Below are 11473 nucleotides of genomic sequence, written 5' to 3'. Positions count from 1 at the left end.
ATAACTACTTACAAAAAAATACCAGCATGTTAACAGTTAAAAAAAAGTTGTTCTTTAGCTTGGAAATACTGTGAAGCTGTGAGTTGGCATTTGTATTGAATATGCTTGTGCATATATTCTGAAGTTGCACTAAATAGGGGGGGAAAAAGAGCTTAAAATGCAAGTAATAGATCAAAAGGTAGAATTTATAACATCTTAGGTTTTGGTTTTGTGGGGTTTTTTTCAACCAAAAAAGGTAACATTTGGGTTTCAGCTTTTCTCTTGGTTTTCCCACAGAAGAGGCAGGAAGGATTGGTCAGTCTGCTCTTGACACGACAGTTTCCATATGGTGCAGTTTCAGATGTGTCATTTAGTGCCCAAACATAAGCAAAAGCCACCTGTGCCATTCCTGCCTCTCTCAGAAAGCGAAAGCTCAGAGCAAACCTCAGTGCTCACGGCTGTGAAGTGCGTGAGATCTTACTTGCAAAGAAATAAAACAACCAACATAATATTGAACCTCCAATCTAAATGTTTAAAGTCAAAATTTGTTAATTTTTTCTTGGCATCAAGTGATGCTTTCAAATCCCAAACTGTTTCTCTTTTGTTTTTGTGAAGGCTGCAATGGGAGGGTGAGGAGCTGTCACTGTCAGACTCAGTCACACAAGCTGCAGTGTGTCCTCTCTTTGCCGTGCAGGCCCTGGCAGTGTGACCGTGGAACACGCTGTGTTTGCACCCTCATTGGCTTGATCCAGGGTTCCTGAAGTGGTAATTGTGATGTTTACTCAAGTGATTGATTACACGTGGGCGATGTGTATGATACTATTGGAGTACTTGGGCCAGGTTCTGTCTGTAAGAAGCTGCAACTTGAGTGAAGCTGCAGAAGGCCCCCAGTTCTGTGGTTGTGCTCCACAGTAACTCAGTGGAAACTAAAGCAGCTTTTCAGTTGTCTTGGCCTGTTTTTTGTGACTTAAGCTCCCAGAAGGCTCCTTAGAGAAACACCTGCTCCATACTCTTCAGAGAAGCTTGTAAATACGAATTTTTCACAGCACTGACTCTGTTACTGCATTTCCTATCGCATCTTCTTGGTGTCTTGTTATTTGTACTGTATTTCTCTGTAGATTAAAGTGTGTGGATTAAAGTATTTAAACTCATATTTTCCTGTTCCTCGCTCTGCATAAAAGCAAATGTGAGTTTCAACTGTGTAACAACCTGTTGGTGGCTGTAACTGCCTGGCCTCGAGGGTTCTGCATGGATGAACTTGGTCATTTTGAGAACGGTTGTGTTGGACGCTGCAGCCGTGCTTCTGCCTCAGAGCCTGCTGCAAAGTCCAAGCATTTAAAACCTCAGATGCATTAAGTATTTCTGGGCAACACGGCCGTGTCATTGATGTGAAACTAATACTGTTTGTCAGCCTTCAAATACATCCTGGCAGCTGCTTATCTACTTATTGGTTCATTCTCCTCAAGGTATTCACCCCTGGGGAAAAGCTGAGTTTGTATGTGTGGCGCTATAATAGATGTGTTTGTAATGGTTTAAAAACTCCAGGCTTCGCTAGTAATATGAAATATCTAGATTGTTCCTTCTCACTGATGTCATCAGTGATGGGGAATCTTAAAACAGTTTGTGATGCACACTCTTGTTTAGCCCAAGGGCGGAAATAGGCCTATAAATTTCTTATCTGTAAAGAGCAATTTCTGAATAAGAGTTTTAGTGGGAGGTGCTTTGGTGTTGTGTGGTGTTAATATCAACTGGAGCGTAAAGAGCTGCTAACACAGGTCAGGAAAATGCACACGGGGCTTTCTGCAGAAAAGGGAAACGCTGCTGAAGACGTTCAGAGATCGAGTGGCTCGGTGCTTCCTGATGGCAGCGTGTGGGTTTGTTGCAGCTTCTGCAAATGAATGAATCCTCCTGTGGGGCCACTTTATGGTAGTATCGGTTCCCTCCCCAAGTCCTCTCCTCTGTTCCCCCATTTCATTTGTACAAGAGAGAGAACGGGCTCTGGATTCTTAGCTCCTATATTATGCCACAATCAAACCTCTTAAAGATTGTGTGTTCTCCATTCAAGATGCAGTCAGAGCGTAGATATTCAGCGGGTGTTTTCTTAGATGGGTAAGAGTTTCACAGAGTTTTGAGGATCACTGGCACTAACGTTAATATGAGTTCTAGGTTTAATGCATTTTAAATGTTTTCAGAACTGTTGGAGAGAACCATGCGCAGCACCAAATTAAGCCAGACTTTGGCCTAGAGCTGTGTAAGAAGTCGCTGCAGGTACGTGTGGGGAAGAACCGCGGGATCTTAGACAAGCGCAAGTCAGGACTGAGACTCTGTTTGTGGTTTTTGACATCCCATGTTCAGAAGAGATTTAAATTCATCAGGAACCCAAGACCTCGAGATGGTTCCTGGAAATTAGAATGATCTTTTGACAATGGGATTAGCCATTTAAATGGCTTGAAAGTTCATTTACTTTTCTTCTTATAGTAATTTAATCCTGCACCTAATAACACTTACTCTCCCCAGTTCTCATAGGACTCAGAGATAAGCAGTAAAATACCTGTTACCTGTGCACTATAGCACTTTCATTTCTGCTTCAACTTTGAGCACAGAAAAAAAGCCAAAAAACACCAGAGCATTTAGAGTTAAGGTTTACCATTAATATTTATTGAGTTCAAAATATCACAATTCATTCACTTTACAGCTGAAAAGATCAAGATCAGTCAACTTCTAAAACAGTTGCAGGCACAGTCATAAAACAGATGGTGCAATGTCTATGTCTATTGCTCTGACAAGATGTCTGGCTGGCACATCTATATAAGGTAACATACAGTATATGTACTGATATATCAGTATAATCAACAAGTTTATGATTATATAAGCACTTATTTTTCTAACAAGTGTTTTTACTGATCGTTTCATTGAAAAAAGATTAAACAGATTAGTTTATTTAGCGTTTCTCTGTTTACTCTCACTTGTACATTAACATGCAAATCATTTGCCGTGCTCAGGGCTTTATCAGTTCTTTTTCTAGACTGGACAAATTGGTTTCTTTATAGTACTAAAAAAAATATATAATTAAAAAATATGCTTGTACCTACATTTTGTTTAAAACTGTTACAGCTTTGATAGTTACTGGCTGAGTATAAACACTCCAGTTGTAGGAGTACTCTAACTAATATTTGTTTCTAATGTTATGTCACACCAACGTTTTGATCTATCCAGGATATCTGACGCTAACCAAAATAAGTCTTCAGAAATGTGGCAACTCAGTTATGCTTTTCTCATTTCATTTCAAATTAACAAACTCATTCTGTCATTTCTAGTCATTCAGAGCACAACAGAAACAAACAGGAGAGTCGGGAACCCAGCGGCAGGCTCGCTGCACTGCCCGTGTAATCCAGCTGTCGCAGTGTCACATCTAAAGAATCCAACCTTGTCCAACGCGGTGGAATAAAAGCTCTTCCTTACTTTGCTTGAGTATTGCTCCAGACTATGGCTAAACGAGCCCATAGACTCAGAGGTTACTATGAACCCCTCTGAAGTCAAGAAGCAAGCAATGGAAAACATGGACTTTCTCCACGGCACAACCCACCAGAGCAGGTTTGTCCCCAGAAGAAGGGGCCGCTGCTCCTCCAGCGCTCTGCGGCCGCTGGCACAGACAGGCGAGGGACGGGATTTCTCAGAGGAAACCGCTCTTGTCCTTCACTGCTGAAAAACTCGAAATGCAGGAAACAAGTTTTGCACTCATTGGCTCCGAGCAGGACACATGGTCCTTCTGCACCTTTTGAAGTGTTCTGCTTAGTCTGGTGGCTTCAGTGCTGAGACTGTGAGCCAGTACAACCACTCCAGAGACAGCCACAGTCCACCATCGATTCCATATCCTTTTCTGACCAAAGAAATGGAAGCGACTTACAGACTTCTGCTATCCCGGACAAAGTACTGAGTTTGCAAACCAAGTAAAAATAGAGACACCAAGCCTGAATTCCTGCAAGTCTCCCTCTTAAAGCACTTTGGCTAATGTGAAATGTAGTCAGAGAGGTTCTTTCGAGCCTTCTAACAATTCCAATCCAAACTGCCAGCAGTAGCTTTTTGTTTTATTTCAGAAAGTCCCATAACAGGGAGTTCTACAAATCAAAGTCCAGGAAGTCTCTGGTGCGAGCTTCTCTGTTCTTTGTGGGCTACTACAGGAAATCCGAGTTGGCATGGTGAGTCCAGAGGCACCAACAAGATACAGGCCCAAAGCGCAGGAGATCCAAATACCTTGATTGCCTGCTGATTGGTTTAAAATTGTAAGTAAGAAATGCACAAGTACAGAGTCCCCTGTACATGGCAAGGACTTCTGAAGACATACCACAAACCACAGCAAAGAACACCCAGAGAATTAAAAGCCATCCCAGAGGGAATGGATGTATATTCTCCTTTGTGCTAATTCCCTGCATGTGTCGAGAGACTCATCTGTCTGTCCACAGGCTTCATGCAGAGAGGAACCTGCATTTTCTAGGTATTGTGTGCACTGTATCGAGACTTCTCAAATCAGAGTCCCAATAACACGTAGGAAGTCCAATTTCTACCACCCAAACAAGTGAAGACACACCAGCAGAGAATATCCTGCCTCACTAAGAGGAAAAGCTTAATGACAGGAGCCCCTGCTTTAAGTGAAGAGCACATTTATGCTCCCTACACAAACCAGAAATGCACTCCCTGAACTCCTCAGCACACACACAAAAACAACACTGAAGAGCCTTCAGTGTGAAGATGTGAAGCATTAACTACTCTGGGTCAGAACAGGAGCCAATGCTTCATCCCACAAACTCTATTCCAGGGCGCACAGTCCTGCTCTGCAGGATGTCTTCCTGAAGATTCTCTGCCGTATTCCCAACCTCCAAGTCAATGCCATTTATTTCCTGGTGATTCAGACACCATTTCTTATCCATCAACTCCAACAGTCTCTGCATGTCCACTCTGATGAGATCTGCCACATTGGCTTTTATAACTTCAGCGCCATAAGACCTGAACTCATTATTTTAATAGTTCGTTCTGTACCATCTCATGGAGTCACACACTGAGAACATCCGTATTGCAAATCCTGACTACAGACAACAGTCTGTGTACAGAGAAAAAAGCAACACTGAGCCCTACCTCAAAGCCTGGAACCTGAACTCATCAAGGAATTCTTTCCTGTTTCTTTCTCAAAGGGATCATTGCTACCTGTGAAACACATTTGGACCTGACAATTAATTCTGGGGATCCTTTACAGCAGACCACAGAGGCCACAGCAGCTACTGAAGACATTTAACAATTGATTGTATCATAACTTTGCTTTTAGAATGACCATCAAGAGCTTTGCAAAGCCCTTCATCGTAGTTTTTACTACTGTCAACATTTTACTAAATCACTATCTAAAGGCTTTAGCAATTCAGATCAAATAATGAGTGGATATTGCAAAGTAATTAAAAGAGCTAATGATTTTTGTCTCATAGACCTCTTAGACTAAGACATACAAAGATTTGCTGCAGGACTGATTATTTGCATGTAATTACCTAGGCAAACGAGGCCTTACTATTTCATGTCACAGAGAGAGAGGACAGCGCCACTGGAGAACACCCAGAAGGCAGGGTACAAGGCTTCGGTAAACTGGGTTTTGAATTTATAGATCAAGTTATGCTTCTCCCCGACAGCCGTGAAAATCACAAGGCCTCCCTCGCAGTGGAGCAGCACACCAATCTTAGTAGCCTTTGTATTGGGTAAGCACTTCTCAACATCATCGTGCCAGGATGATATTTTGGTGTTAAGCCACTCGATACACCAAGAACGGCTGTTCCTGCCCAGCCGGCTCTCGGGCCCCTGTCGGTCCATGCTGCCGTAGCAGATGCCGATGCCGCAGAAGCTGTTCTTCTGCAGTTCCACCTCCCAGTAGTGGATGCCTCTCCTGAAGCACTGGAACCCCAGCACTTGGGAATAGTCGGTGAAGCGCTGAGGGTGGTGGTTGTAATTCAGGGGGGTGTCTGAGACAGACATCTTGGTATATCTCTCAGACAGCAGCACTTTGTTATTAGCTGTGTTGTAATCCAGCGTGATGTTAGCAGCATCTGCAACAACATGAATCGTTTGAAGGTACTGTGGAGCAAAGCATTTTTATTTACACCGTTCTGCCCAGGCACTCGGTTCCTATCTGTGTTGATCTCCCCTCTCCTCCGCAGGACAGGCAGCTCTTAGGGCCACAGTAAGAGCTTCTGGGTTCAACTGCAGCTCTGTGTTACACAGCAGACAAAAGGTGGGCAAGTTTCCTTCCTCTGCATCCCCACCAGATTCTTTTGGCACCCAAAGAGATGCTGGCACAAGGAAGGGATTGCTGATCTGGCAGCGAAAGCTCTACCATGTTGTATGGTATCCTAAGCAAGCCACCATGGGCTCACTGAAAAGCCCGCATTTCATTTCAAAGAAAAATCCAGCATGTTACGTATTTCTAGGCTACCCTAATACAGTTGTTTTGGGGGAAAGCAAAGCCATTACTGAGAAAACTTCATTTACCTTCATAAAGACACACGAATACCAAAGATAAATCTGATTCTTCTGGCAAAAGAACCACTTAGAAACCTCCTGCTCCCTTTTCCTCCAAAAATTTCCTTCATTTGTAACAACTTGTTGACAACCTACTAAGCTAACTGAACCCCCTCTAAAGCAGTTTTGCCAGCTAACTACAGAGGGCACAAAACACCAGTGCAACAAGTGCCAGAAGTTCATCTTTAAGTAATGTTGGGTGACTTACACTGCAGAAGCTCCTCTCTGGATTTCTTCAGAAAGCTGTCAAGAAGCTCTTTAGTTGTAACGGCAGCTGCAGCAGCTGGTGTTGCTGGGATTGGTGTTGCTGGGATTGGTGTTGCCGGGGCTGGTGCTGCCGGGGCTGGTGCTGTGTTGACAGAAGAGAAGAGGGTTTGGCCAGCTGGGAAGAAACCCAGCGTGTTTAACACATCACAGTCACCCTCGAGCTCAAGGGGACCTCTTGGGGTTCTCTGCTTTAGCCTCCTGCTTCAAGCAGGGTTAACTTCAATATTAGCTCAGGTTGCTCACAGTCTTATCAAGTTCTGAAAATCCCCTGGTGTCGCTGGGCAACCTCCTCCAGTGCTTGGTTGCTCTCACAGTGACTCGTGAGAGCCTTCTCTGAGCAAGAGTTGCACTCCTGCTTTACACCAGCACTAGTGACCATCTACTTATCATTTTAAGAGCAGTCAATGAGAATTAGAATGAGGATGCTGAAAGTTTGGACTCACCCACTTTATCAGGTTTCTTTTTCTTTTCTGGAAAAGAAAAAAATCAAGTGAACTGTGAGTTGTACTGGACTTAGACTGAGGGCAAGACCTGGCCAGCAAAATGTTTGACTAAGGTCACAATTAATCACCACTTACTGGTATCTGCCTCTGTCTGTGAAGTGGCTTGAGCGTGGTGAGGGGGTTTCTCTCTGTGGGTATGCTCTTGTGAGGCGGGGAGAGAAGGAACAGAATATGAACAGCTCGTAAGCAGGATTCACTACATAAAAACCCATCAAACAAACAGATGTTTAATACCAGTGAAAAAAACAGCAAGGAGCAAGGGTGAGGCAGCTCTGCTTTGCTCCACCGCCTGCGCTGGGGCGGCTCCGGCGCACAGCGAGGCCAGTGCCCCCGCGCCTGGGCGGCTTTACAGCTCTTACGGCATCCAGCACCAAACAGCCCAAAGCAACCCCCCTTTCCCACTCCATAGTGCTCGCTACAGGTAATCGCTGCTAGAACAAGCGCTTCTTGAGTGACTGCTTGAGTTCTTATTTATTGGTAAAGCCACGGTTAGAAGAGGATGGCGTTCTTTGGTACTTACGCGGTGCCAGAGGCTTTTTCTGAACAGCGGCTCTGTTTGGAGAAGGCGCTGGACGGGGCCTCGTTTTCTCAGGTGTTAGTTTTGCTGCAATGGTGATATTTTACGTTATGGTTTGTGTTGCCAGGAAGAGTAATGCATGAGCAAGGACATTTTTTAATCTTATTTTTCAGTCATATGAATAGAATTTAAGTGATACGCAGCAGAGATGGAAACTGCACAGAAGATACCCATGTCCTAGTCCAAAAGATACTTCACTTAACCCAGTAAGCAGAGCTTTGTTCTACAACACTTACACAATCAGCACCTTTATAGTTGGGTAACTACAGTCCTGTCATTCAAAAGCGTTTTATGTCTGCCCTCAAATCCACATCCTAACTGTAACCAACCCTCCTACATGATAAAACATGAATTACTGTAAGGAACAAAGGCCAAGCTGTGCGAGAAGGGTGTGGTATCACGATACTCATCAGCATAGATAAAAGTAATGAGACACAGGCTCACTTTTTAGCCTAGTTTAGCCCAGACTGTAGCATTTTTGTTTGGAAATGGAGGACCACAGAAGTCAGAAGCCAATTTATATTAACCAGTTGTGCTTGCTGTACTATTTTGTTTCTCATATCTGGATTGGAGGGGGAAGATGCCTTATTTGAACTCAAAGCCAAGGCAGAACATGCCCGTTCTCCCAGTGGTACGGTACCTTCTGCTCTCGCCTCCCTGCACTGAGCCACTGAAAGCTTCACCACATCTTTAAGGTTAATGGCAGACTGGTAAGTGGAATGTAGCAAGTTCTGGTCCATATCAATTGCGGGAACATAAGCGTCTTTTGTTGATGTTCGTTGCAGTGATGCTGCTCTCTGGAATGAGGAATAGGAGGTCTCATACAGACCGCCTTGTGTAGCAGGCAAAAAATACAACCAGGTTTCTTTAAGTGGGGTGGGGTTTGTGCATTCATCTCAAATTGAAAGGAGCAAAGGCTCCCATGGCAAAATTGCAGCATCTAAAGCATATATTACCTTCAAAAACAGAATGTCATCACCTTCAGTCAGTGCCATCTCAATCTGATCTCTGAGAGACTGAATTTCATTCTTCTTACTTGTCAGAATGCCATAAATGTAATCACACTTGTTGCTAACTCTTTTTTCTTCATCTGCGATTACTTTTAAGGTCTGATTTTCTCTTTCTTCAATTAGAGCTTTAATTTCCGAAAACTCAGTTCTGATCAAATCAGTCTTTCTGGAGGCCGCCTCCTGGAGCAGACAAGGACAGACAGACACTGGTTGCAAAAGAACAGCTTATGGACAAAGTACTGCCGACCGCTACCACCAAGAGAAACCCAAACCTTTGCGGAACACATCGGCTTCAATTACTTGAAACAGGCAATGGAAAAGCTTTGTATTTCTATGTAGTTTAGAAAGAAAACTCATTTACTCCCAAGAAATCAGGCCAGTTGGCGTATGCCAAGCAACCTGACGGCATTTTTAGCAGTTACCCACTTACAGCAACTTGGTTTTGCCTCGTTTTCACAAGGTTCATCGCCCGAGCAGTCTTCTCGCTCTGACTGTGCAGCTCCACCAGCCTCTTCTTCAGCACCGACTGCAGCAGAAAAGATCAGAAAGCATTTCAGGGAAGCAGTTGCTGTGCCTGCTCTCATTCGGGCCATGCTCACCGGAGGAAGAATCCTATTTTCAGGAAGTTTTAAATAACTCCTGTAAGCATTTAGTACTATGGATTTTAAACCTACTGCTCCTTAAACCTTCCAGGATGTAAAAGTTTGGTTCTGCACATGCATGGCTGGTGGAGCCAGTGCCCTCCCAGCAGCTCCACCTCTCCAACAGCTGGACACGTTGCTGAATCACCCTTTCGATGAAGGACTCAGTGCTTTCAGCAGCAGCAAAGTTCCCAGTGCTGCTCTCAGGTTGGACTTTGGACACAAGGTTAATGCTACTGTTCACCCCTCGCAGTTTAACCGACAATTTGTTAATTACCTATTCCTTTTGTTCAAGATGCTGCTAAACTAAGTCAGGGAGGAATCCTGAGGGTAAACAGTATAAATGCTCACTCAACAGATGGGAATTTGGCCTCCTGAACTTTTCAAGTGTGCTTTACTCGCCTACCCTCTGATTTTCAGCTGCGCTGTTAAGATACAAAGGCCAGATTTCCTTCTACTCCATGGAGAACCTGCTCCTGGTTTTTGTTCATGTGCTAGAAATCTCCCCTGGCTATTTTATAACTCTTTGCTTCTTAAGAGCATACGCAGAGTGGTGTTGTTTACCGTGCAGCCAGCACTACAGTGAGCGCAGAGGCGGCCCAGAGCTGCGGGTGACACCGCACCCCTCAGCCCAGCCCCAACCAGGAGCCGGCGATCAACGCCATGACAGCACCTTCCCAGCAACGTCTTAGAGAAAGGAGGAAAAGCCAAGAAATGACTCTGAACACATGCTGGAGCACGTTTTGGAGAGCAGGTAACAGTTTGCCAAGGCCAGATGTGAGATTTACAGCCCATGCCTCCAGCGCCCAGGGACCCACCAAGCCCAAGGGAGCCAAGGAAGGCTCCGGGGTGCCCCTCGGAGGGCGCCCCAGCCCTGGAGAGGACCGGCCACCCCCGCCTGCCTTGGCCACTCACCTCGACGTTGGCTTTGGCCACCTGCAGGGGGCTGGTGTGACACAGCTTGTGCCCCAGCAGGCAGAGGGAGCAGATGCAGCTGCCATGCTGGCTGCAGAAGAACTCGAAGAGCTTGTTGTGCTGCGGACACTTGCGCTGCTGCAGGTCCCGCAGGGGCGGACAGAGCTGGTGGTCGCGGAAGGCCGGGCTGTCCCGGTGGGGCCGCAGGTGCTCGGGGCAGAAGGATGCGGTGCAGGTCAGGCAGGTCTGCGCAGCCGGGGCCTGCTGGCAGCTGTCGCACAAGATGGGGGATGTGTCTTCCTCATATCCCACCACCTGCTCCTCGGCTTTGGCTTCAGCTTCGGCCCCGGCGCAGCCCTGGAGCTGCTCCACCACCCGGCACAGCACCGTGTTCTTCTGCAGCTGCGGGCGGCCCGCGAAGGTGGCGCGGCACTGCGGGCAGCTGAAGTTCCCCGGCAGCCCGGCCCAGGTGAGCTCCAGGCAGGAGGCGCAGAAGTTGTGCCCGCAGGGAATGGTCACGGGGCTGCTGAACAGGCAGAGGCAGATGGAGCAGGTCAGTTCTTCCTCCAGCCCCACCAGCCCCGGCTCGGACAGCTCCCGGGCCAGCGCTGCCATGGCCCCGCTGCTCTGTGCGCAGAAACGAAACTGGAAGCCGGGCTTTCCGGGAATCGGCGCGGCGGTGCCGCCCCGCCGGGAGGGGCTGCGGCCGCGGGGCCGCCCGGGGGTGTGTTCGCAGCACCGGCGGCTCCCGCACGGCTCCCTCATTGCGCGGCTCCGCAGCCGGGAGCCGTGTGCGGGTGTGACGGGGCGGGCAGCCCCGCCAGGCGGATCGTACTCCACTTGACTTAAATTGTGCATTGAAACGGTGGTTTCACCCCAACATGGTGACAATGGATAAACGAAACTCAAGGCTTTATCTTCAAAACATCCACTCTCTGGGGTGTGTTTGTTTTCAACCAACATGTTTGTCACGGGGACTCTCTAACCATTTAATTTGCATCCCAAATGCCCTGTAGGCAATGGAAC

The 11473-nt window shown here is 46.5% G+C and overlaps 1 protein-coding gene across 1 annotated transcript; it reads right to left on the bottom strand.

Annotated features, from left to right (window-relative positions):
- Nucleotides 1–2615: 2615 nt before the first annotated feature.
- Nucleotides 2616–11081, bottom strand: TRIM25 (tripartite motif containing 25). Its single transcript, XM_082066833.1, has 9 exons — nt 10448–11081; nt 9322–9417; nt 8838–9071; nt 8522–8678; nt 7825–7908; nt 7380–7445; nt 7245–7271; nt 6743–6883; nt 2616–6062 (listed from the first exon to the last, which is right to left on the bottom strand). The coding sequence occupies exons 1-9, from the start codon at nt 11060–11062 to the stop codon at nt 5533–5535; spliced, it is 1950 nt and encodes a 649-aa protein (XP_081922959.1). The 5' UTR covers nt 11063–11081; the 3' UTR covers nt 2616–5532.
- Nucleotides 11082–11473: the final 392 nt, after the last annotated feature.

The sequence above is a fragment of the Streptopelia decaocto genome (genome assembly GCF_964273445.1).
Source record: "Streptopelia decaocto genome assembly, chromosome: 16".
NCBI classification, from domain to species: domain Eukaryota; kingdom Metazoa; phylum Chordata; class Aves; order Columbiformes; family Columbidae; genus Streptopelia; species Streptopelia decaocto.
This window is presented reverse-complemented; position numbering and strand designations above follow the sequence as displayed.